This window comes from Hemicordylus capensis, chromosome 6 (genome assembly GCF_027244095.1).
Source record: "Hemicordylus capensis ecotype Gifberg chromosome 6, rHemCap1.1.pri, whole genome shotgun sequence".
NCBI classification, from domain to species: domain Eukaryota; kingdom Metazoa; phylum Chordata; class Lepidosauria; order Squamata; family Cordylidae; genus Hemicordylus; species Hemicordylus capensis.
Genome location: NC_069662.1, coordinates 124,536,995 through 124,564,657, shown reverse-complemented (window position 1 = coordinate 124,564,657; position 27,663 = coordinate 124,536,995). Strand labels below are relative to the sequence as shown.

General features: G+C 41.4%; 1 protein-coding gene across 5 annotated transcripts in view; it reads right to left on the bottom strand.

The window, feature by feature from the left end:
* Window positions 1-27,663, bottom strand: part of DGKB (diacylglycerol kinase beta) — a 418,263-nt gene that overhangs the window by 162,777 nt on the left and 227,823 nt on the right. For all 5 annotated transcript variants that reach the window (XM_053261933.1, XM_053261935.1, XM_053261932.1 and 2 more), the window contains one exon: window positions 20,728-20,792. In XM_053261933.1, coding sequence (XP_053117908.1) covers window positions 20,728-20,792 — 65 coding nt within the window. The remainder of the gene's footprint in view (window positions 1-20,727; window positions 20,793-27,663) is intronic.

Sequence of the window (27,663 nt, the reverse complement as noted above, 5' to 3'; positions counted from 1 at the left end):
CTTTAGCTTTGTTTGAAAAAAGAGGATTGGTGAAATACATTGTCACAATATTTCATGTTTGAAGTGACATCAGAAAATGAGTGTCAATTTACACCTTAAAGATAAAATTATATGATTTTTTTAAAATGGTTGAGTAGAATAACTAATGACAGTGCAATAAATTAAATTGTTATGAATGAGTGCTACTTTATATCATAGGTGTTTCAACAACTGCAATGCCTAAACTTATATAATCAATTCTCATGTTCTTTTTCAATTATTAACCTTTTGAATAGTTTTATAAGCTTAAGAATGGCACTGTATATGATTAGATTTTTGTGGTTAAAATGATGCTGAAAATGAATGACTTTTAAACACTGGTTTAATTATTAGGAGGCTAATATAAAAGAGAAAATGTATTTTAACAAGCATCTAGACAAGTGGTCTGATTATGTTATTCTAATCTACAAACCTAATTATCACCTTCTTATAGAGTAAGGCACAGTTTTAGAAGCAAATTAATGAATCCTACAGTGGGACAGCTTGTCATTTATTAAATAATCATTTTCTTTGCAAATAAAATTATTAAGGTTCCTTATATTCAGGAGGCAACCCCCACCCTGCTCCCAGGTCTCTGAAGTCCCCTCACACTACTGCATGCTAAAATTAAAAACCAAGCATTTGTCATGGTTTATTAAGCAGTAACTGTGGTAGACCATTAAATTCCAATTATGGTAATTTTCACTAAACTTGTAAAGAACAAATATGCTCTTATGTACTATTTGAACTATAATTTAGCCTGTGCTAAAGATATTTCTTGTTATAGTGTAAATTCAGCATTCTTCTGCAGATAATTTACTTAGCAAAACTGGTCAAACACGATGTTAACAAACATGAAGACCACAATTTATCCCTTTCAGTTAATTATCCAAGTGCCAACAACAACAGGCAGTGTTAGTTATTATTGCTAATTATTTCTAGCATTTTCATTGCCCCATTCTTATCACTGGTCCTTACAACAAAACTATCAAAGAATGGCACTGGCTTCTCAAGGGCCATTCTAGAAAGAATCACAGCTCCTCATTTAAACCCAATGCTATTCATTCCGCAGCACTGACCTCCATACAGTTAAGCCCAAAAGCAGTACCGCACACTACACCTTGAAGGAAGGGATGGCTGTGTATACAAACACCCCCTTCTAGAATGAACACATATGAACACAGGCCGCACATGACATTTTGGTACATGTCCCTTTAACATCCTGCTCAGCATTGCTGAGTATTTTAAAAGACATAAGTGATACATTTGATGTGTGCATCTTTCAAACTTAGTACATGTTCACATGTATTTTGGACTCACTAGAGTACAAGATTCACTAGAATAGAGGATATTCCCTACTTGCAAGAACTTCTAGTATGGGAAGATGAAGTTAGAACAGCACTCCAGTCATTACCAAGTCGGAAGGCTACAGGAACTGATGGAATAGTGACAGAAATATGGCAGGCAACAGAAAAAGAATCAGTCAAGGGTCTAACCAAACTATGCCAGCAAATTTGGAGAATGACACAGTGGCCAACAGATTGGAAGAGGCCAGTCCACATATCCATACCAAAGAAAGGAGACTTAACAGATTGTGCAAACCATCACACAATATCCTTAATTTCACATGCTAGCAAAATCATGCTCAGGATCATCCAACACAGATTAGAACCCTACGTGGAAAGGGAAATGCTGGATGTTCAAGCTGGTTTCAGAAAAGGCTGAGGAACAAGAGACATTATTGCTGATGCACACTGGATAATTGAGAAAGCCAAAGAATACCAGTAAGAAGTCAATATGTGCTTCATTGACTACAGAAAAGCCTTTGATTGCATCGACCATATCAAGTTGTGGAATATCCTTAGGAAAATGTGTGTCCAGAACATCTCGTTGTTCTCATGAAAAACCTATACACAGGACAGGAAGCCACAGTTCAGATGGAAAATGGTGAAACAGACTGGTTCCAGATCAGCAAAGGAGTAAGGCAAAGCTGTATACTTTCTCCTTCTTTATTCAATTTATATGCGGAACATATACTGAGAGAAGCTGGATTGGAAGAAGATGAGCATGGTTTTAAAGTTGGAGGAAGAAACATCAATAACCTGTGCTACGCTGATGACACCACTCTGATAGCTGAGAATGCAGATGATCGGCAAGCTCTAGTAATGAAACTCAAGGAGCACAGTGAAAAAATGGGACTACAATTAAATGTAAAGAAGACTAAACTAATGACAACGTGTACAGCAAACAGCCTCAGAATTGATAATGAAGACATTGAAGTGGTGGATAGCTTCTGCCTTTTAGGATCGACCGTCAACAGTAAAGGATCCAGCAGTCAAGAAATACGCCATAGACTAGCACTTGGTAGGGTTGCAATGAAGGCTTTGGAAAGGATATTTAGAAAGCAGTTTACAAAGATCCATAGATAAATAAATAAGATGGTTCCCTTGCCCCTAATGGGCTCACAATCTAAAAAGAAAAACAAGATAGACACCAGCAACAACCACTGAAGGGAAGCTGTACTGGAGGTGGAGAAAGACAGTTGCTCTCCCCTGCTAACTATAAGAGAATCATCACTTTTTAAGAAGTTTCTTTGCTCATTAAGCAATAGACATTCCACATCCTATATGTAGGATAGATTTCCCCATATCTCAGATAGATTTTTGACATCACACATGGCAAAAAGCATGTTCTCTGAGAATTCCAGGCTAGATAAATCTGTAGAATCTACAGACTAATGGGCTGTTTCCAATACTCACCCTGGGGGTAGTAAAAGTTTGCAGAAGGCAATTTTTCTATTTATTTACATGAGGAGGCATTTGACGAAGATGAACTCTATGTGGAAAATGTCTTATATCTAAAAGATGGAGACATCATTTGTCCTTTGAAGCACTCTTGCACATCCCTCTTATATGGTCCTAGTGTTTAACAATGAGGTTGTACATACAATCAATGTACCTGTGGTTGAGGAGGGTTGGTAGGGAGGCAGGCTCCTACCTGCTTCCCCCCGCACACCATCACCCATCCTCTCATAGCTCTACTGATCACAGGCCCACACAAGTAGAATGGTGGCAATCCGCCCAGTTGGAAGCTGGAGGAGGAAGTCCTCCAGAATTCCACAATGCACCACATGAGGGGTCTATGATAAAAATATTTAGGAACTCAGGATCATTGACTTGGATTTTCTTCAAAATTTATATTGGGTAGATTTCTGTCCTAAGTTGTCAAAGGACATAATGTTCTAGGAAAAATACTATTTAAATAGACAGAGACTTTAAATTTCAAGCAACAGACATGATTTAACAGCATTTTCCTGCAGGTCTGTCAGCTTGTCAGAATTTTATTATTATTATTATTAAAGCACTAAACCAAGGGCATTAAGTAGCTATTGATTTAACTTTATAATAAAATCTGAAATCCTGGATCACACTTGAAATCTTCAGCTTTATTATTTTTTGTGACACTAATGTCTGTTAGAAAGAAGTGAAAGGAATGGAAAAAAGTAAAAACACTTTCAAGAGAAAAGGAGTGCAAGGTTGCAGAGTTAAGAAGGACAACCAAAACGAAAAACAGGGGCAGTCACAGAATGAAACAAACAATAAAGAGGGGAAGGGAAAATCCCACCGTGACTACAAAACAAAAAGATACAAATAATGTAATGGCCAAACACTGAAAATGTATATAAAAACACTGAAAATATGTATTCAGAAACAATACGCCAGTAATAAATAATCAATAACATCAATAAGCAGAAATAATGTATCTAAACTAAATAATTCAACAGGAAAAATAATGTGTGCAGTGATACTCAAGCCAACTGATAACACATAATACACAAAATGCCTTCTCACAATAAAAAATACATAAATATAAGCATGTGCGATAACAATCAAAAATGGAAAGGAGGTGTAACTGAGCCAGGCAAAAATAGGGCTGCAGGATGAAATAGGCGAAGTCAAGTATCATAATAGAGGTGCCAAATGACAAAAACGCTGCATCAGACGTGGTCTCAAAAAAAGGTGTGGACGTCCTCAGTCAACGGATATACCCCCTTATGCCCTTCAAAGGAATGCAGACCGAACATGTACAGATGTAGTAGAAAAGGGCAAAAAGAAAGGGGGGTGCTGGCTAGTAAGCGAGATGCTCAATACCATCCACACAAGAATGAAGAGTATTAAATCACCAACATGCTGATAGCATAGAACCCGTCGAGCATGGCTTCCATAAATAAGACGTCATGGATCAAAAATAAGGCCCACTGCATGCCCTTGTGGAGAAAAACAAACTTCATGAATCAAAGTCGTTCATGAATCAAAGTCGAATGGCTCTTCTGGATATATGCCGTTTCGCCAGAAATTTTTGCACAGAATTTTTTTGCACAGAAACTGGCCATAGTGAGCCTTGCTAAACGAGAGGAGGTTTTGCACCAGGATCGGTAGCTTGGGGCACTTTAATCCCAACTGTAGACATACTCCACGTGTGCCCTGTGCAATCCTGGTGGGCACTAGCCCCCTCACTGCTGCCCTGGCCCCTGGCTTGCCTAGCGGGAGAAGATCAAGAGCAGTGGAGGCAGGAGTGCAACCTTGGCAGGAGAAGGGGGAAGGAGAGGAGATGGGAGAGGAGGAGGAGAGGAGGAGAAAAGGAGGAAACTCACTTCAGATGGCCATGGCAGCAGCAGCTGAGGAATGGAGTAGTGTATTCAGCACATCAAAGCCAGGTGATTTCTTTTACTCTACTTATAGTGCAGATCTGGAGGCCATTCATGCCAGAAAAGCATGTAATTGGGCCACAACCACCTCTGTTGAAATAAATGTAGGACTGACAAAAGGAAGTACTTTTTCATACTACACATAATTGACCTACAGAATTCTTTGCCACAAGATGTGGGGACAGCCAACTGCCTGGATGGCTTTAAGAGGCGTCTAGATAAATTCATGGAAGACAGGTCTATCAATGGTTACTAGTCTGAGGGCTATGGGCCACCTCCAGCCTCAGAGGCAGGGTTGCCTCTAGGTGCCAGTTGCAGGGCAGCAACAGTAGAAGAAAGGGCACCCCTTCATCTCTTGCCTGCGGGCTTCCCAGAGGCATCTGGTGAGCCACTGTGTGAAATGGGATGCTGGACTGGATGTGCCTTGGGCCACAACCAGCAGGGCTTTTCTTATGTTTTTAAGCACTGAACGTACTTCAAATTGGTGTTTAGAAGTGCTCAGTGGCTCTGTGAGAATGTGTCAGGAGCCCTTGTGCAAGTCCCTCAGTCCTATGCATGTGCTCTTGCACCAGAGGACTAATACTTCTGAGTGCTGCTTGCTCTCTAAGCGTCAGTGATGTGTTTCCAATCTTACAGAGTGCTTCAAGAGGGCTAAGAGCACTTGAAGTATTAGTCCTCTTGTGCAACAACTTGTGGTTAGGATGACTGAGGGGGCTGCCCAAAGGCTCTGGCACATCTCTACAGGGCCTCCCAATGCATACACTTTGGCATGCACTTTGGTACAATGCATGCCCTTTGGGATGTCAGCTATTGCTTCACAGGCTAAGGAAGGCAGCAGTGAAGGGTTCTTCAGGAAATGTTATTTTGCCAAGATATACAGAGAGACAACAGTGATTTACTACACCATTACTCTCTATCTGAGCTTGCCTAGAACACTAGCATTTCCCTAGAAAATCTGATTACAGATTGGTCAAACCTAATACAGAAAACCATGTTTCTTCTAAAGCAAACTGCTTTTTAAAGATGAGGTGACCACTGGATTCTTTATCATAAAAGACAAAGGAAAGAAAGCCGTTTGATCAGTAGCAGATAATAGGATGTGATCATAAATCAGATGGTTAATGCATCTTGGGCATTAACCATGTGGGAGCTAACAGTCTGGATAAAACTGAAGCCTTTGAAGAGTTGTTTGCTGATCTCTGGCTAGCTAAATAAATTATAAAAATAACAGTAATTGTATCTATTATAAAAATCTTTTCTAAAGAGAAAAAAGGGGGAACTTATACAGAAGAGGGACAGTGCACCAATGTGTGAATTAAGATAACCGAAGACTGTAAAAGTATGTTTTTATGAAGATAGGGGTCACCGTGGTGTAGTGGTTAGAGTGCTGGACTAGGACCGGGGAGACCCGAGTTCAAATCCCCATTCAGCCATAAAACTAGCTGGGTGACTCTGGGCCAGTCACTTCTCTCTCAGCCTAACCTACTTCACAGGGTTGTTGTGAAAGAGAAACTCAAGTATGTAGTACACCGCTCTGGGCTCCTTGGAGGAAGAGCGGGATATAAATGCAATAAAATAATAATAATAATAATAATAATAATAATAATAATAATAATAATATGTTGAAATGTGTCTGACCATTGGAAATGACCCACTGAAAAAGACTCTTACGCTTTATTGTTTGGTGGAAAGGCATTGGGTCTTCAAAAGGATTTTGGCTCACTGCGAGCCTATGTTGACTATTCAGGGACATCTTCTTTATATATATTTCTCTAAGACGTACCCATGGCTAATTCCATGTGTAGCAGCTCTCGCGAAAGTTCACGAGCAGCTGCCAGATAGCCACGGGTATGGGCAAGAAAATGGCAGCGGGAGCTGGCTGGCCTGCAGGGAAAGAATGGTAGTGAATGGCTGCCACCAGGCATAGAAAGTGGAAGGCAGGCAAGAAAACTATGGCGGTGGGCGGGCGGCACAGCCTATCTCTCTGGCCTGCAGGGCAGAAGAAGGCAGCTGGAGGAGAGAGCGGCCAGTGTCGTAAACCTGTCCCACTAATCTGGAACTACAAATATCAGCCGCCGGAGAGTGAAACAGACAGAGGCAGAAGTCAAACAACAAAGCCAGGCAGTAAGCAGTTTCTTCAAACCAGTGTCAGTCTGAGTTGTAATATCACCAGTCAGTCGAACAGAGTCCATAATCCACTGCTGAGACCGGCTGTCCTTCTTCCATAGGAGCTGCCACGACAGGCTTTAACTCTTCTCCAGCCTCCCATGGGCTGGCCCCGCTCTTCTCTGCAAGTTCTGGACCTTGCACTCCCACTTCTGCTGCCCTTCCATCCATCTCTTCCTCCTCCTCCTTGGAGTCCAACCATGTGCTCATGACAGCCAGCCAGGCTGGCTGGAGGAGAAGTGCCAGCCAGGCCGCCCAGCTGCTGGGAGAAGCGAGGGGGAGAAATGGGGCTGGAGCGGGGAGACAGGGAGAACTAGGGGTGCAAATCTTCTGCACCAGGTCAGTTAGTTTTTACATATTCCTTTATGTGATTTTGTATTATATTGTTGTCTGCACAGGAATGTTTTTATGATATTATTTTAAATGTATGTAGTTGTTCTATGGAGAACATGTAAATTATATTAATATACCCATTTTCAGTACATTCTGAATTTTTGGCAGCCTATTATTACATTAGTTGCTTGATTTGGTCGCTTTCTTTGGCATGTAATAGCATTGATATCTAGGGTTTGTTTGTTTTTAGCTAGGTCAATTTCTCATGTAAAAGGACAAGAACATGTATTCTACTGAAGTTGGAAATTACTTTGCCAGTGCAAATATTAAATGCCAATGCAAGCATTCTCTTCCCCTATATTTACACATTATGGATGTTTATGATATTTCCCCATCTGAATTTCGCGCTAGATTTTCAGGTTCCAAATTAACTAGTATTGCTTGCGGAACAGTACTATTATCATAGCAATCTACATGCTTCCACATTGATATCCATACTTTGTAGAGGTATGTAAAGGACTCATGAGGTTTGCTGCATTTTTCATTTCTTCTGAGTTTTTTTTCTCCACTCTACCTTAACCCATGCGCAAAAGCACTTGTGTGCACTGACAGAACACAGATATGCTGATGTGCTATTGGGTGCCATGCTGCATTCATGGTTATGAACAATAATGAAAGCTGTAGTGCTCAATGCTTGTGCCAATTCCAAAAATAGTTTTTGAAATTTTCCATTGACTGGTTCAGATATTTTCTCACCTGGCCAACCACGCGCTGGGAGAGATCATCAGGAAATTTGGTGCAGGATGTAATCAATATGCTAATGACAACCGAATAAGGCATAAGCTCCCTAAATGCCTGCCTGGAGGCAGTAATGGGCTGGATGGGGGATAACAAACTGAGTCTGAATCCAGAAAAGACAGAGGTACTTATTGTATGGGGTTGGAAAGCGGGAGATTATTTTAATCTCCTGGTTCTGGATGAGGCCACGCTTCCCCAGAAGGAACAGGTAAGCAGTCTGGGGGTGCTTCTGGATCCAAACATCTCCCTGGTGTTCCAGGTTGAAGCGGTGGCCAGAGGTGCTTTTTATCAGCTTCAGCTGATATGCCAACTGTGTCTGTTTCTTGAGATGAACGACCTCAAAATGGTGGTACATATGCTGGTAACCTCTAGATGGGATTACTGCAATGTGCTCTATGTAGGGCTGCATTTGTACATAGTCTGGAAACTGCAGTTGGTCCAGGTTGGTCTCTGGGTCATCTAGGAGAGACCATATTACTCCTGTGTTGAAAGAACTACACTGGCTGCTGGTAAGTTTCCGGGCAGAGTACAAGGTTTTGGTTATAATCTATAAAGCCCTAAACAGCTTAGACCCTGGGTATTTAAGAAAACGTCTTCTTCACCATGAGCCCCACTGCCTGTTGAGATCATCTGGAGAGGCTCGTCTGCAGTTGCTGCCAACTCATTTGGTGGCTACCCAGGAGCGGGCTTTCTCCATTGCTGCCCCTGGACTTTGGAATGCCCTCCCTGTTGAAATAAGAGCAACTTTTAAATAGGCACTGAAGACACATTTATTCACCCAGGCTTTTAATTAGATTCATGGTTCACATTTTTAATGCTGGTTTAAAATGATTTTAATGTTAATGTTTTTAATGTTTAAATGATCTTAATTGTTTAATTGATTTAGTTTTGACTTTAACTGTTGAATTGATTTTAATCATTTTTATTTGTTGTAAACCGCCCTGAGCCATTTTGGAGGGGTGGTGTACAAATCAAATAAATAAATAAATAATAAAATTGCTTCTCTATTTCTTAAAAATAGCTATGGTGGATATGTGATGCTAATACCATAGTCTCTGTTTAGAATGGAATGGCAAGGAAATACAAGAGGTAGATGGCCCACCCACATTTATGTATCCATCAGCTTAACCCTCATGATTCTTAAACAATATAGGGAATTTAATAGTGTGGCCTGTATACATAAGTCATATATATTCTTGGCTGCTGAGTACTATTCCTACCAGAAATGTCACAAGACATAAGATGTGAAGCCATTACAGAATCACTTTCTTTGTTCACCTTGACTTTTAGAAGTTACTTTTAAAACATCAGCAGTGATAGAAAATTAAATACACAGCTTTAATCTATTCTTCCATGGGGGAATAATGATACTTCTTTATCCCCAGAACAGGACCAAATTATTGTGTCGGTGATTGCCTTTGAGTGTACCCTTGAAATAAGAGGTGTCAGCTTGACATTGGTCTGCTGTCAGCATAGGGAATCATTGGCTGTGCCACAGGCTGACAAATCCAGACACTTTTTAACATGAAGCATCATTTCTTGCCGAGTTGAAAAATTGCCCAGCATACACTCCACAAGTGCAAACTGTTGATTCATAACACATCCATATGCTATAGGCCAATCTCAATAAAATCTAATTTTCTTTAAATGATGTCAGACAGGTAACATATTTTCATTGCTTTGAGTAGTTTAGAGGTTTTTCCGCCACCCCAGATAATGAAGTATCAACTGTTTTATTTATGAAACCAATGGCCTTTCAATGGTCATTATATTTTAGATCCATTTAATCCTAATTCAAGTACTTAAAAGCAATCTGTAATAAAATGGAGTACACTGAAATCACCCAGGTAGTTAAGCAGAAATCTGTTGCTGTTCTTTAATGAACGTTGGCTGTACCCATACCTGTGGTTAATCAATACTGTCGAAGGATAAATTGTCTTGTGGCAGATTTAGCCTGCTCAAAGAAGAGTAGTGGGCCTTGGGACAGCCTGTATTGACACGATATAACGACCAAGAAAATAATAACACTAGAAAAGTAATTGTTTTCAGCTGCAGTACATGCAGCAAAGTTGGTTTCATATCTATTGTGCCTGTGATCCTCCATACAACACAGGTTTCAGGGGGTCACTTGTGCATCTGATATATCAGTGGCTGTTAGATGTGTCCCAGAATGAATACAGCTTTACTCATGAGAAGGGGCATGATTCAGCATTTCTGGGGGCAAGCCAGGGAATGCTGGCATACCCTAACCTTGCATTGTTGATGCCTAGAGGAAAGCATCCACACCTGTGTGAGAGAGACACAGACCAACAACCCATACCAAGGACTGTAGGTTTACTAGGTCACATCCCAGGGAATGAGAAGAAATGGAAGTGAGTTGGATGAACCAGTGAGCATCCAGCCACACAGATTCAGCAACTAATATGTAGCTGCAGAAATCAGATATTCTGCAGTCAGCCAACTTGGCCTCCTCTAGTTTAACCAAGCCCCCAAATATGAGTTGTTAAATCTTGAAAAGGGTTACCACACACCTTAGACCAATTAACAGCCAGTCAGGTGTGGTCTGAACATAAGCAGCCTTCATATGAGAACCATACTAGGCCCTGGCAGCTGAATGACTTGCTGGAACACAGAAAAGTGACCTTCATTGCCACACCATGTGGGAAAACTTGCCGCATATATAGCACTGCAATCCATGCATATGCTGTGCCTGTGAACAAGATGTGGATGTTGGCTTCACGTTGTGTTTAACCTCTAGGATCCTTTGCATTCACAGACCCTTTACACTCTCGGCCCCTTTTTCTCATGGGGCCCAGTTGGTCTTTGGTATATAAGCCAAAGGCATACTGGATGCTTCACAAACAGAAGGTTTCCACTTGAAATTTTCTTTATGCACAGAAGAGGGCCTGAGTTGAGCCTGTGCATGTGTGAGGTGGGAGGACATGAGACACATGCACACTCTACTCCTTCGTTGCACCAATAGAGACACTTTTGAGGATCTGGTTACTTAACTGCTAAACTTTAGCTCATACACTAGACCAGGGGTGGGGAACCTTGGCCCTCCAGCTGTTGTTGAACTACAACTCCCATCATCCCCAGCCACAATGGCTGGGGATGATGGGAGTTGTAGTTCAACAACAGCTGGAGGGCCAAGGTTCCCCACCCCTGCACTAGACAGTCTGGACCAGAAACTTTGAACCTGAAAAACTAGGAAGCAACCAGGGTTCTTTTTTAAAAAAATTCTGCTATCCTCCCTCTACAGTTAGATACAAACCTAATTTTAACCTATTCCTATTTTGTGCAGTGATTTAGCATTCTCATTTGTGGAGCTCTACACAGAGACAAAACATATTATCTAGATTATCAATGTGCTCTCTTATCTTTAACTAGATGAGAGAAGAGTTGTAGGCAGCTGATATATATCCTTTCTAAAAAGAATATCTGCAACATTTTAAAAGCCATTTTGCAGTTCCTGCTTGTATGAAAATTCATTTGAATTGCTTATTTTGTTTCAGTACATGTATCACTTTTATGCAAATAAAACTTTGTTTTGACTTGATCATAGTTTGCATTTTTAGAAGTAGCATCATTCAGTCATATTGTTTTTCATGCCTTTGCATTAGGGTGCTCGCATAACTAAACACATTTACATTTCATTGTTCAAAGGGAAGCTCCATTGAAGGGAATGGTGTTTGTGTGATAGAACATTATCAAGATTGCAGACTTCCAGTGTAATCCACAATCTCCTCAGCCATTGTATTAGCTTCCAAACTGGCTCAGTCCTCTGCTGCTGCTGCGCCTGTGGCACAAATGAAGGCTTGTGCTGCAACAGCTAAAACAACATCGCATAACTGACAAGTAGAATGAAGAATGGAGCACTATGGTACATCTATAGTCTTTTATTGCTGGGTTTTACTAAAGCAGCTTTGCCCAGCACTGAAGAGACATAGCACGTCTAAGGACAGTTGAGCAAAGTAAAGCAAAGCTACATCACAGAGGCAGAGGAAATACGCAATGTGCATCTCTGCCTCAGCACGAAAGGTCTAGCGACAGATCGTATGTTTTATTACCCCAGTGAGCATGTGATTGTGTAGATGTCAGCTAATTTAGAAGAACATCACTTGAGGTTTTTTGTGGACCCTTACACATTCAGTCGTAACTCCACTTATTTGAAAATGGGTCCCATTAAATTTGTTCAAGTTGCTTCCATGTCAGCAATCTTTGGATGTGTTTTAAGATTTCTAGATGTAAATTTTGCGATGGTTTGGTGACTGATTTTATTTGGAAGATATTCAGCCTGATTTGATTATCAAATCATTGGAACAATTTGGATCCAACAGGCACACCATCTGTTTGATCCAAATTGGACTAATTTGCTTTTGAAATAATTAGGCCCCTTACTCATCTTACCACCCTCCCCTGATCCCTGCAGTTACTGGCACCAGAAGAAAACATGCTGGCTCACTTTTATTTTTTCTTCAAGCATGGAGAGGAAGCAGTGTCACTTGTGGCTTCACTTTTAAAATGCAACTTAGAAAGCATGTGTGTTTATTCTTCCCTGGAATCCTGCTAATGGCACTATTGCTCCTGGGAAGTGTAGTCTATTCCAGAGCTGCAGCTCTGGAAAAGACTACTCTTCCCAAGAACACTAGCAGCTTTCTCAGGGCTCCAGGGAAATGAACTAATGAACTAAGCAGCAATTATCAAACAATTTTCTTCAGAAGGAAGAAATTAAGTGTTGTTATAATCTTAAATTAAGAGGAATTAAATGTTATAATCTGTACAGCCAATTCGGACACTACAGCCTGCACTTGCAGGTCACTGGAAAACTTCCACATCATGATACATCATATACAAGATATAACTATCTGCAAGGTTCAGCCAGTTGTGTGAACAGTCTCCAAACCCAGTGCTATATGTTTCTGGCTATACAGTGTGTTTCCCAGTGCTATATGTTTCCTGTACTTGCAGATTTCACCCCCATGATTCAGCTGTTTTAGAGGCTTGCAAATGTCATTTGAATTGCATGAAACACTATCATGAAGAAGCATTTTTGCCTGCCTCTGTGACCTAGGAATGTCACTACTTCCTTTCATGTCAGAATCCATTATGGGATGTATGTTTCCACACCTCTTCCATCATTCAGTGAGTGTACTGCATTTTATAAGATATACATATATCACAAGTATTATGGCTGAATGGGGATTTGAACCCAGGTCTCCCCGGACCTAGTCCAGCACTCTAACCACTACACCACTCTGGCTCCTTACCAGCAGTACTGCCTCTCTATGCATTTTGCAGGTGCAGTGGTGCTCCCCCTGCAGCCCGCACAGTGGCAGCCCAGCTCCGGCATTCATGTGACCTCCATGCATGCATGTACGCAAAGACTGCTGGGGGGGAGCACCACCACACCTAGAAGCTGCCTAGAGCAGCAGTACCACTGCTAAGGAACTACTAAATTACTTTAAAATGTGCCTCTTGCAGGTCCCCCCCACCAGCACCGCCCTCAAACCACCAAACTGGTTCATGCAGGTTCGACTTCACCAAGCCGCCCAGCCTGTTGGTTCGACCAAACCCTGGTTCGCAGACCCACCAAAATCGGTCTGTGCACACATAAGACATTATTAACCTAATCCTAAACGTCTGGAGAATAGTACACTGAACTACAAGAGCCTTTCTTCAAACATAGACCTATCAAGACAGATTCATTACTGTCAAAAACTGGGGGAAAGGAGTAGATTGCAGCACAGTCTTCTAGAGGCTTGTTTACTATCAGCTGGCCTCTCTTTTTGTTTGCTTCCTAAAGAAAACATAAGTCTTGTAGCTTATAGATCTTAATCTATCCCACAACATACATATTTATTCATTAGCAAAGACTGGTCATCTTGGAGGTCACATGCATAAAGTACATTGTGGGTTTTTCAGTAGAAATTAGGTGTAATCCAAGAGGATTAAAAAAATATATACACTGACTGACAGACAGAAAATGGCTAAAATGCAAGGTCAACAAAACCACAATAATCAAGAGTCCGTACAAGTACAAATACGGAAGTTCCATCCAAGTAAACTCATTTAAGTTTAAGAGGCCAGTTTCATTATTATAAGAGTCCTGGAATAAATTTGTGTCTGAAAACTCTTCTAGAAGATTTGAATAAGAGTCACAGGAGGAAATCTCCTTGATGTGAATGCTGTTCTATAATCAAGTCAACATGGAGAGTAAGGTCTTTCCATTCTCTATTCTCTGTGCACAAGGCAAGCAGAACTCTACCTTACTGGTAGAAAAAAAGAAACTTGCTTTTAGAGTTTCTAAACTCTTGCTTTTAAACTTGCTTTTTAAAAAACTATCCTAGGTCACAAAATGGAGCCATACTAATGTTATGAATTGAAACTTAATCCACATACAAGTTATTTTTGACAAATAGACCACATGACCTTCTAGCCTTTTAAAATAAGAGTTCTTCTAGGACCTGGTACTTTTTCAAATTCTTTCAGTATCTATATAGTAAAGGCTATAAGGGCTAAAACTATATATTTTTGCAATTAATTTCCTTAAGATAATGTTAGAAGCATTGGGTTCTTTGAAATATAGATGAATTTCAAGGTGAGCCGGCTAGCAGATGTTATTAATGGCATATGATTTATTGTGACACGAAATCTGAGCTGAAACCATATGATTAGCTGAGCTTTTTATAAATTATAATTGCCAACTGCTGAAACTATGCAGCAGGATCCTAATAAACCAGCTTCACCATTAGAATCTAGAAATTCTGCATTTGCTAAGTGTCCTGATATTGTCTTTGAAGGCATTTAGGGTACCTTTAGCCATGCAAGGTAGGTCTGCATTTTTGCTATGGCACCCTTCTTGAGAGAGGCACTATTACCACACAAACATTTATTACAGAATATTCTGCAATACGGATTGTACTAGACTGCAGGAAACACTTTCTCACAGTAAGGCTAACTTTGTAGTCACATAATTGGAACTTCAGCTAGAACCTTGGGAAACAGAAACATCACCACTGCATTTGTCCTTCTTCAAAAGTCTTTAAATTGGTCTAGAACATGCCTGCTCAACTTCGGCCCTCCTGCAGATGTTTGCCTACAATTCCCATAATTCCTGGCTATTGGCTGCTGTGGCTGAGAATTATGGGAGTTGTAGTCCAAAAACAGCTGGGGGGCCTAAGTTGAGCAGGCATGGTCTAGAATCATACCTGGAAAAGTGTCATGTGCTATACTAAAAACTAGCTTAACCTGCGCAGAGCATCTGCACACTAGTACTTGATTGTTCCCCTCACCCCCTGCCACACCCCCCTCACCTCAGAGACCTTCCCACCCTCACCTGAGCTGCACTCCCCCCCTCCTCCATCCCGTTGCTTCCACCCCCCTCACCTCTCTTGGTCGCGGCTGCAGCATTACTGGCACTTATTGGTGAAGCTTCAGCCTCCTATCCCCAGAGACCTACCCACACAAGCCCTGCTTCTGCACCTCCCCACAGGAGCAGCAGCAGTGGTTGACCGGGTCCTTCCTCACTGCCACCACCACCATGGCCACTTGTTCTCCTTAGGCCGCTGACAGGCCTGGGCCTGTCCCTTGCCTGCCTGCCTCCCTCCGCCAATGGCCTCGGTAACCCCAAACAGCAGCAGTGGTTGACTGGAGCCTTCCTTGCTGCCATTGCATCTTATTCCCCTCAGGCTTCTGACAGGCTCGAGCCTGTCTCTTGCCCTTCCTTCTGTCTCTCTTCCCCTGCCTTCTTTTTCTCTCTTTCTCTCTCCTGCATTTGCTCTTCCCCACTCTTTCTTCTCCCTCCTTGAGTTAACAGATCTTGCTCATCTTGTTCCCTCATCTAATTCACACAATGGCAGCCTTCTTCTCCTGAAGGGGCTCTTTCCTCCTTCACAACTCTTCTCTTCACAGACCCCTGCTTGCCATCCTTTTATATATAGATAGAACCAGCAGGACAAAGATCCATGTGGAGTCTGATTTCAAATCTGACCTCCAGTCTGATCCTGAGGCCACGTGGCTGAGCCAGGGGTATTTGTAACATATCCTTACAGAAACATATTCTGAGGCAATGCGTAAGTCAAGTGCTGACTTAGTGACTGCAAGGGCTGAAACCAATGTGTAACAAAGAAGTTCAAACAACTCCACATGATTCACCTTGCAGCAGCCTAATCTGGTATGAATGACTGTGGCTAAAGCTTTTCCCCCCGAGGAAGGATCCAGTTGACATAACCAGTCAAAGCTGATAAATGGTCATGGCCTCTATCTTGGTAACCAAAAGGAATCCAGGAGAACCTGAAAACTGATCTGTTACTGAAAAGGTGGAGTATAATTCTAATCAGAACAGGTTGTACCGACAACACCCACCATTGTCGTGAATCTGTTAGCTCGGCTAACCCAACAGGATTTTACAACCCCCTTCAGCACTCCCCCTGAGAGTAACCAGAAAGCAGCAACGAAACCAGATGAAGGAAAATAAAAGGCTCACAAAGCAATTAGTCAATGGATTAAGTCCCCTGAAGCCCTCACTAGCTGGTAAGTCGTCCTGCTCTGACTCTTCTGAGTCAGAAGTCTGAACCATGACAACCATGCAAAGGTCTGGATTCAGCTTATTAGCCCCTGTCCGATACATCACAGCTTATTAGCTCCATCTGATTCTTCATTTCAGACATCTGTTTGGGACTTCCACTTCCTCAAGAAGATAAGGGAGATAGAAATGGGTATCATCCACCTCTACCACACTTAGGTAAAGACGACAGAGGTGGGTATAATCTACATAATAATGGCGCTGTATACCAAATTCTCTGATGATCTCCAAGAAGTTTCACAGAGATGCTAAACAGCATAGGAGATAAAAAGCAACCTTGCAGCATCCCACAGCTGAGAGGCCAGTGAGCAGAAGTCTTGCACCATCATTGGGAATCTCTCTGTTAGGTAGGAAGACAACCACTATAATAGAGTGCTTCCTACCCTCATCCTAGCAAGGCACTTAAGGAGGATACCATGATTAAATGGTACATAAAGTCACTGAGGGCTCCAACAGAACCACTAGAGGTGCATGTTCCATTTCTAATTTCCACTGAAGGTCATCAACCAGGGCAACCAAGGCCACTTTAGTTCCAAAACCAGGTGGGCAACCACATTGAACCAAGGCAATTTGTATCCTCCCAGCTTAGAGCTGGGCCACCACTGCATGCTCCAACACTGTGTGCATGAATGGAAATTAGTCTGTAATTTGCTGTAATTCACAATCTAAAGAGGGCTTTTTCAGGAGCATTCTCATCACTGCATCCATCAAGGGCCATCCTTCTTTTGTGTAGGCAGTTAAAAATACCTATTATCCAACAATACATTTAACATAATTATGTTTATTAAATTAACATGTAAAAATAGGTAGGCATACATGCTTAGACTCCTCAAGAACTAAATAATTATATTAGTGCTCATCCATTTATACTAGAGGTGTTGACAATGGTAGCTTTTCCCATTATGGAATTTGCTTTGTACTCCCCTTTCAACAAATTAAAAGAAAGAATATGTCCGAAAGAAAAACACATGGAGTACGTGCTAAGTTTTATTTTGCAATTTCTACACATTTTGTTGCAGGATTCATAACGATAAGAAGCCTATATTTGTAAAATAGCATTCAGTTGCTCTTACTTGTGATGAGTATGAAAGAGGCTCCTGTCAGCACACAAGTATGCAAGTGGAAGCAAAACATAAGGATTCACAGCTGCAGCTGTCTAATAAGTGTTCTGCAGTGCCTAATGGCAAAGTGTCAACTCAGGGATCTTCAAATACCACACAGTGTATCACCATCCCTATCATGCTGGTCTTAAGAGTCAAGCATTTTATATGCCAAACAGTACCGACTTCAGCTGCAGTATCGTGATTTCTACCAGGGAGGGAAAACATCCATAAAGATGCATCCAGACCAGCAAGTTTTTTTTAAAAAATCCATCCTGCTACTGACAATGGCATATGTAGAGTACGTCATTGACAAACAATATATTCAGGACATATCACTGTTTGTGTTGTTTTTTTAGGTGTGGCTTTTTGTTTTGTTTTTTTGCACAAAATCTTGTATAATGTTACCAGCTGAGCTTATTCCGCTTGCTCCCAGAAGCCTCCCTGGTTGCAACTGCATCTCCAAGCTTGGAAATTGCACTTTTGCTATGCTCAGGAGCTGTACTGTAATGTGCAGGGGACAAGTCGCTTAGTTGGCAGTGGACTGGTCACCCCTAGATTTGGTTACAAGCCCCATAAATTGGAAAGGGGATTAGCTTCACAATCTCTATAAGGGGTATCCAGTTAAGCAGACTTCAGGACTAGCTACTGCAGGTGTCTAGCATCTAAGATCATTTCAGCCTTGGAATGAAATCTAAACTCCCCTTTTCCTCTCACAAAGAGACACAATACCTGGCCATTAGCCCATGGAGAAAAGACAGATAAGACAAGTTTCTTATCTGCAGCCTCCACTACAATAGGGATGAGTACATGATGTAACTTTGAAAGTGTGCCTATTGAAACTGTTGATAGAATTATTGGGAAGCTCTTCCCAGCACAGGATGTTCTTTGGTTGCACCTGCACACTCCAATTGTCCTCACAACCAGCCTTGAATGACACAGGCGATTCACACACATTCTACCAAGGAAGGACTAAGACACAATGCATTCCAAAAAAAGGTTGTCTGGGCTCCCCTGTTCAGCTGAGCAGGATAAAAGACAAGTGCCCTCAAGGCACGTTTTGGGATATAAATATCCCTAATTCCATGACCCAGTGTGCTTCTATATTACACCTGGGACTCCCACTGTGAAACATCTCAGTGCCTCTCACTCTGGACCCCACAACAAGAAACTCCCATGGACCACCTTGGAATTCAGGACAGGTGATAGAGCCTCTTGCCCAGCTCCTTCAGGGCTGAATCTATCCTTTTCTCTTATTTCCGAAATCTTGCCCCTCTATCTTAAAGTACCTCTCTAGCCCGCCTATGAATTGACACATAATTTGGAACTTTAAGCTAAATGTGCCTTACAATAGTCTGTTTCTTAGCATATTTGGAATGCCTTTAAACTAGGGCCACATAGTAATTTAGTCTGATTTTATTTTTAATAAACTCATTTTTTATTTAATTCAAACTTCTCTCTCAAGCTGATTTTCTTGAGTTCATACACTTGCACAAATTAAGGCTGATTGGAACAGTCTCCCCTTTTGAGCTCAGTTCCCCACATTCGCCCGAACTAGGGGGTGCAGGCCAATCACCTGCGAGGCAGTTTCATTAACAATAGGTTTTTGCATTACTTGTATGGAGGAAAATCATGTGCTCCTCTCTTCCTGCTTGTTGTCTCATTATTGGAGCCTTTTTCTTTTCACAGGGATTTTGCGCCATTGTATCAGTGCATCCATTCACTAAGATCACCATTAATTTGGTCTGCTCATTTCTTTGGTGTATTAGAAGAAGCTAAGCCTGACTATTTCATGAGTTCAGAGCTGACTGTTTCATAATCTTATCACTAATCTACCCATCTCCTTTTTTCCTGGCAAATTGGATTGGTTTTATCATGAGAGCAATTGTGAAAATTCAGCATTTATGAAGAATATAAATACAGGTGAAACTCGGAAAATTAGAATATCGTGCAAAAGTCCATTAATTTCAGTAATGCAAATTAAAAGGTGAAACTGATATAAGAGACAGACGCATTACACGCAAAGCGAGATAAGTCAAGCCTTAATTTGTTATAATTGTGATGATCATGGCGTACAGCTCATGAAAACCCCAAATCCACAATCTCAGAAAATTAGAATATTACATGGAACCAAGAAGACAAGGATTGAAGAATAGAACAATATCGGACCTCTGAAAAGTATAAGCATGCATATGTATTCAGTACTTGGTTTGGGCCCCTTTTGCAGCAATTACTGCCTCAATGCGGCGTGGCATGGATGCTATCAGCCTGTGGCACTGATGAGGTATTATGGAAGACCAGGATGCTTCATTAGCGGCCTTCAGCAATTCTGCATTGTTTGGTCTCATGTCTCTCATCCTTCTCTTGGCAATGCCCCATAGATTCTCTATGGGGTCAGGTCAGGCGAGTTTGCTGGCCAATCAAGCACAGTACACTGTATACTTTTCAGAGGTCCGATATTGTTCTATTCTACAATCCTTGTCTTCTTGGTTCCATGTAATATTCTAATTTTCTGGGATTGTGGATTTGGGGTTTTCATGAGCTGTACGCCATGATCATCACAATTATAACAAATTAAGGCTTGACTTATCTCGCTTTGCATGTAATGCGTCTGTCTCATATATCAGTTTCACCTTTTAATTTGCATTACTGAAATTAATGGACTTTTGCACGATATTCTAATTTTCCGAGTTTCACCTGTATAAAGAATATCAACCAAAGAATTAAAAATCTGGGCCACCTTTTCTAGAAAGAAGACACAGGAAATAAGCACCCTGTTTGTAAATGGGAAATGTTAAAGTACTTGTTCCAGGACTATGAGGAACAAAACTGAAATGAAAGGTGACAAGAGTGCGGTCAGAACAAACCTTAATATAAGCTGCAGTGATGTTATGGCTAGTGATACTATTCCATGTTCATTATAAATTCATAGCCTACCTTGTCATGGCATATGCACCTTTGCTATCTGAAAACAACTCACTCAGGCTACATACAGGTATTTTATTTTTTGCTCTAACCTGCTGTTGAACTTCTCTGGATGTTTTTCTCGCATGATGTGAAATCTGTGAGCAATTGAAGCATCCTGAAAGACATTAAAAAAATAAAAATAAGTGTATCATTTGGGTGTAATGCAACACACAAAATACTGTTACAAAGCTGTTATCTATTGCTAAGTACACACAACAGATTTAATTAATCAAAAGAAAGAATAAGGGTCAAACTACACATTATTTTAAGCATGTGTTTTGTAAGGATATGCAATAGTTTAATATTAAGCAACAGTCATATCAGCCGCCAGCTCTTCCAACCCTGGGATCAGGATCATGGCAGGGAAAAGAGGAGGAACCTCCCTCCATAGTTATGATTCATGGAAGCCTAATTTACCGGCTATTTAGTATTAGAAAACAAAGCCAGGTGGTATTTTAATGGTCTAGTTGGACCCTTACCCACTGGCACCTGTCAGGGTACAGTCAAAGGCATAAAGTCAAAACCTAGTCAAACCCTACCATTTCCATGTGTTCATTTATGATACTTACACCTTTTACAGTCTTTGCTATTTGCTAAAGAATAAGATGATCTTTAGTTTCCGATTTAAAAAAGCAACCCTAACAATGCATAGTATAGAGAATTTCAGTTGTATTCATGGTTCATAAGAATGCTGTTCCACCATTTGTTGTTTCTTTTTGGATAATGAGATTGCCTAAGTGAAAAGCAGAACAATGGCACAATTCTAAATATTTGATCAATGGCATTTAGGTATCTTTATATTTTGGGCCAAATAAGTAGACTTTAGTATACATGAAGGACAAGGTGTTACATATGGGTAAAGTTTACTGCTCATTGAATACTATGGCTGACATGATGTACAGGCTACTGCCTCCATAAGGATTCACTGCAAGGCTCTTTAGGTCTTCAGAGGATGCTCCAACACTGTCCTGAGGCAGCAATTGTGGAAGAAGTGTTTTCACATGTTTCCCCATGGATGAAGAAACATGTGGAAATACGGCTTCTGCAATAGCTGCCTCAGGGCAGTGTTGTAGTTTCCTTTGAAGACGTCTGCCAGAACCCTGAAGTGGATCCTTATGGAGAAGGTAAGCTACATATCATGTCAGCCTATGTTTTACTAGTAGTTCCAGATAAAACATTTTATATCTATAGTTTCAAGGCTCATCTGCAAAATGTAATATTCTTTGAAGTTATTTTGTTTCAGATCATCAGTGAAGACTGATTTAGTCCAATTTTGGATTATCTGGACCCATTTCAAACTGGCTTTCAGGCAGACTATGGGGTTGAAATGGCCTTGGTTGGCCTGTTGGATGATCTCCAATTAGGGATTGACAGGGTGAGTGTGACTGTTGATCCTTTTGGATCTCTCGGCGGCTTTTGATACCATAGACCATTGTATCCTTCTGGGGAGCCTAAAGGGATTGGGAGGGGAGGCACGGCTTTGCAGTGGTTCTGCTCCTATCTCTCTGGTAGGTTCCAGATGGTGTCACATGGAGACTGTTGCTCTGCAAAACAAGAGATCCAGTATGGAGTCACGCAAGGCTCTATACTGTCTCCAATGCTCTTTAACATCTACATGAAACCTCTGGGAGAGATGATCGGGGACTTGGTGCAGGGTGTTTTCAGTATGCTGATGACACTCAAGTCTATTTCTCCATGTCAACATCATCAGGAAATGGCCTAACTTCCCTAAATGCCTGGAGGCAGTAATGGGCTGAATGAGAGAGAACAAACTGAGGCTGAGTCCAAGCAAGATGGAGGTTCTCATTGTGGGAGGTCGAGACATAGGAAGCGGTTTAGATCTGTCTGTTTTGGATGGGGCTGTACTCCCCAGGAAAGAGCAGGTATGTAGTTTGGGAGTATTTCTGGACCCAAACCTCTCTTTGATTTCTCAGGTTGAAGCAATGGCCAGGAGTGCTTTCTATCAGCTTCAGCCGATTCACCAGCTATGGCCATTTCTAAACGACCTTAAAACACTGGTGCATATGCTGGTAACAAACATCCAGTCTTGACTACTGCAATGCGCTACGTTTGGCTGCCTTTGTACGTAGTTCAGAAACTGCAGTTAGTACAGAATGCAGCAGCCAGGTTGATCTCTGGGGTTGCCCAAAGAGATCATATTACACTCATTTAAAAAGAACTACACTTGCTGTCAATAAGTTTCTGGGTGAAATACAAAGTGCTGGATATTACCTATAAAGCCCTAAACGGCTTGGGTCCAAGGTATTTAAGAGAACACCTTCTTCAACCCCACTGACTGTTAAGATCATCTGGGGAGATCTGGTTGAAGTTGCCACCGCCTCAGTCGAAGGCAACTTGAAACCGGATCTTTTCTAGTGCTGCCCCGGGATTCTGGAATGCGCTTCCTAATGAAATTATATTTTCCCCTTCTCTGAATGTTTTTAAGAAGGACCTAAAAATATACGTGTTTAGTCAGGCTTTTAGTTTATAGTTTTAAAGCTTTGGTTTTAGAGGTTTTATTTTATTTTAAATTGTTTTAATTATGTTAATGTTTTAATGGTTTTATATTGTGAACCACCCAGGGACTTTTTGTATGGGGCAGTATATAAATGTGATAGATAGATAGATAGATAGATAGATAGATAGATAGATAGATAGATAGATAGAATTTATAATACATATCCTAATGAAGATTACAAGACTTCTGAGAGCCAGAGGCACCTTAGACAGTTAATTATAATTACATTTGAAACCAATTCTCTCTCTCTCTCTCTGCACACACACACGCATGCACACACAGGATTAGTACATGTATGAACACACACATACACACACACACACGTATCCAGAATGTTTGTGAGAAACCTATAAAAGCTATCTTTTATATACAGATTATCTATACCTCCTCACCTTCTCTAAACATAGTTGGGCCTTCTCGAGGGCCCGTATGAATGTCTTCCCATCGGAACTATTGGCTAGCAGATATACTAGAATTCCAATTGAGCAGAGATATTGCCCTTGCAACTCTGAGGAGATCAAGTCAGTTGCACATATGCTCCTGCGGTGGTTCTTTCATATATGTGTTAATTGACCCTGTTTTACATAACCTGCCAAGATGATCGGATGAATTCTATGTCAAATATTTGTTAACAGATGCGAATCCATCTATCACAAACACACACAATGCTAAATTCTGTTGTTCTGCAATACAAGTTCAATGTACTTTGCTCTCTAATGGTTAGATCCAGTGTATAGATATGTTACTAATATGGCTATGTTTAAATTTTACATTTGTTTTAGATGTTTTGATATTGGTCAAGGACCATAATAAAGACTGGCTGACTGGCTAGCTTTCTGATATCACTTTGTTTTAATAGGTATTAACTAGAAAAATATACAGAGACGTTTGAAATGTGGATTTATAATAATGAATGTCAATATTATGTGGTGTGACTATTTTGTAGTTAAGAGGTTCTGACACAGAGAAGTACAAACAACATACGTATTGATACTCTTGTAATTTTGTAGGAATATTAAAAAGGTTTCATTCTAAAGTTCAGGCAAGGTCTGAGTTTAGTCTGAGCTTCTGCACTGATTTCATCCTGAATCAAATAATGGATGGTTGATATTGTATTGAACGGCCATTGCTAAGGAATGGAAGTGACAATGGTGCCATTTGCCTCTCTTCTGAAAACTACGAAGGAGCAAACAGGAGATGAACAACTCTATTTTTCTAGGTCAATTCCATTTCCCTGACCATAACACACATAACCTCTCTCTTCCCATCATCTGTCCTTCCCCTAAAACTCACCTCTATACCCCAGACAACCTGCTCCTTGGATCCAGCCATTATTTGCAATCTTATATGCCCATAAATCATCTGATAATGCCTTGCTCCAGACACCTCCTCAGTCTGAGGATAGGTTAGTATCAACAAGGAGCAAAGTCTTTCAAGATAATCTTAGTCACACATTATATTCAATCAGTGCAAATATTATTATTCATATATATTAAGGATGTGCAATTACATTTGACCTCAAATTGATTTGGGTCAAAATCAGGGGCAATTCAGTGATTCAACCTTGAATTGAATCACCCTCAAAATAAAGAGTCCGATTCAACGTTGAAGAGAATCAACCAGTGTGATTGAAGACCAGTTCTCTGAGGCAGGCTGATGTGCAAAGTCCTGATGCAGAGGACTGGTCTATCTGCCAACCCCAATTAGTAGACCAGTTCTCCCCTGGGAAAAACACTATTTTGAAGTCTGTTTTCCCAGCAAAATGGGCCTCAAAATGGTGCTAGAATCACCTGAATTGCTTTGGGTGATTCGAGGGCAATTCTTCGAAACAGCCATCCAAGTCAGCTGTTTTTGACGAATCAATTTGATGATTCTGCAATTTGATTCGAGCTCAGATTGAATCACAGAATCTGATTCGTGCACACCTCTAATGTATCTGCATGTACAATTATTTATACATCATATTAAACAACAAATAGTAGTACCCTCATTTGGCTCTCTACAGTTTTGAGTAGCCCAGCTACATGTGCACATACATCTGTATACGTCAAAAACACAATAAAGTTGTTCATATGACCGTTACTGGGGAAGGGAGTGGGGGAGGAAGACAGGTGTGCACATACACCTGTATACGCAAAACACATAATAAGGTCATTCACATGTCTGTTACTGGGGTGGGGAGGGCAAGGACAAACCTACCTTCCCCCCAGACAATCAATCTTCTTCTTTGTGGTGCATGGCTTGCACACCCACATGATACACACTGCTCTGAGCAGTGTGGATCTCTGGAGGCTGGGAAAATGACGCACAGCCTCCAGATATCCCTAAATGCACCACACAAAGAGCATGGTGCATTGAGGGATTTCTCCTCAAGCCAGACACTCTAGAGTCTAGACAACCGGCTCTATGTCTGCTCAGGCCTCCTGCAGCCCAAGCATGCACATAACCCAGACCTGGGTACCCTGGTGCTGGGGAGAGTGTGGTGCCACTAGGAGTGTGTTTGTTTTGCTGGCCCCCTCCCAACTCTGCAATCAAGCCTGACACGACTCTGCTGCTTGCTCCTGCAGGTATAAAGCAAGGGAGGGCAGCTGAGGCACTACACCAAGTGCAACACTAAATGTGCATGTGGCGTTTCACTTGGAGGCAACTGAAGACCCTGTTATTATCTTTGTATGGAAGAACGTGAACAAACAAGTGTCGGGAAGCTTATCACTACCTCCGGTACCTGGTGAAAACTACTATTTCCAGTGGAGAGGATACCCAAAAGGACTGGAAAGTGCAGCAAATTTCATACAGCCAAGAAATGTCAAAAGGAAATGATTAACTTCTGTATAAAATTCAGCACAGTTCTTGGGACTCATTTGATATTGTGTTTTTCAGCAGACTCAATAGATATTTTGTTCTTCAGGGGACAGGACTGTAACTATGATATTTACCAGACAAGCTTCTTGTCAATGGGGATTGTACCAAATACTGCTTATCCTGCACCAAAAAGACAACACGCCAATTTAAAATTAGTTAATTTCTTACATTGGGGCAGAGGTAGGGAGTCTGGAAACTGAACTTCTACCCTCATGTCCACCTTTGGACTGGTCTGTGGATTTGAAAAAAATAGTCACCATGAGCTAAATCTAGAGGGATCAGTCCTAAATTTGGCCTTGGAGTTAGCTTTGGCAGAAAATATATGTTGTAATGCACATAATATAAGCCCCAGGAAAAGTTAAACTCTTGGAAGACTTGATAGAGAAACAACTAACTGGCGGAGTGGCCTGCACTCCACTTACTCTAGGAAAAGGGCATATTATTAACAAAATTGGAGCTGTTCCTCTGGAAGATTCAAATTCTAAAAGGTGGTTTGGAGTACTAATCAGGGACCTAGAGAGTCTCAAACACTTCAGGCCTGCACTCCACATCCCCTTTAACACAGAGGACAGCAGGTCCTCCAGCACTCTCTGCCATTTCCTTAAGCATGGTGCTCCCACCAGCTATCAGCGCTTGCCAGTGGCGCTCTCCCACAGCAGTCCCTGCATGACCCTGGCGCGCACATGGCCTCCGTGCAAGCGCGGTGGCCATTTGCGTGGTCAGCATGGTTCGCTCATTCTCAATATCAGCATCGCTTACTAAAAGGAAAGATGGATTAATTTTTTTTACACAAATTGATTGGTGGTAGCAGCATACAGAGGCATTAATGTTATTAAATAGGAAAACCTCCACATATGAGAAGTAAGGATCTTCAAGGCTGACTTCTTCACACTGCTGACTCCTGCTCTCAAAATTATAGAGATCAAACTAGGCATTACAAGGCTTGGGAAGCTAAGCCTGGGATAGGCTGTGCATGAGAACTGCCCAGATTGGACCTGATCCTGGTGGGGCAGCGCCACCTAGCAGTCCATGATACCAGCATTATTCAAGTGCTTTTCGGGGGTGGGGGGAGTTCATATGACTTGAACCAATCTCCCCCACCACCCGCCCTTCCCCTCACCTGACAGTTATGTGAATGGGCCCTACATCCCCCCCACAATCAAAATTAACTGCTACAGAGTAGGATCCAGACCAGCAGGAGGGTGTATTTAATCCCTTTCCTTATGTCATGGTGCCAACAAGAGTGGCTCACCTAAAGTTGCTATTTACCGTAGGAGGGAAGATTCCACTGGTAGCTTTCCATCCAGGGCTCATAGCAGTTTCAGCTGGGCCATTTTTGCCAAGATTGCAGTGCAATGGGAAAGGAGTAACAATCCCCTCCCCAAACACTATAGTGCCAATCTTGATATCTGCCCCACCCCCACCCCCATGGTTGTTGGTGGTGGGGGAGACTGAGGAATAAACTACATCCATGCACAGCGCTTTATTACTTTGAAATATTATTGAGGAAGAATACTATTCCACGCTAAGGAGACTGTGGTATTATTTTCCCAGCATTTTAACGGTATAAAACAGGACATGATTAAACTAAGCTAATATAATGGCA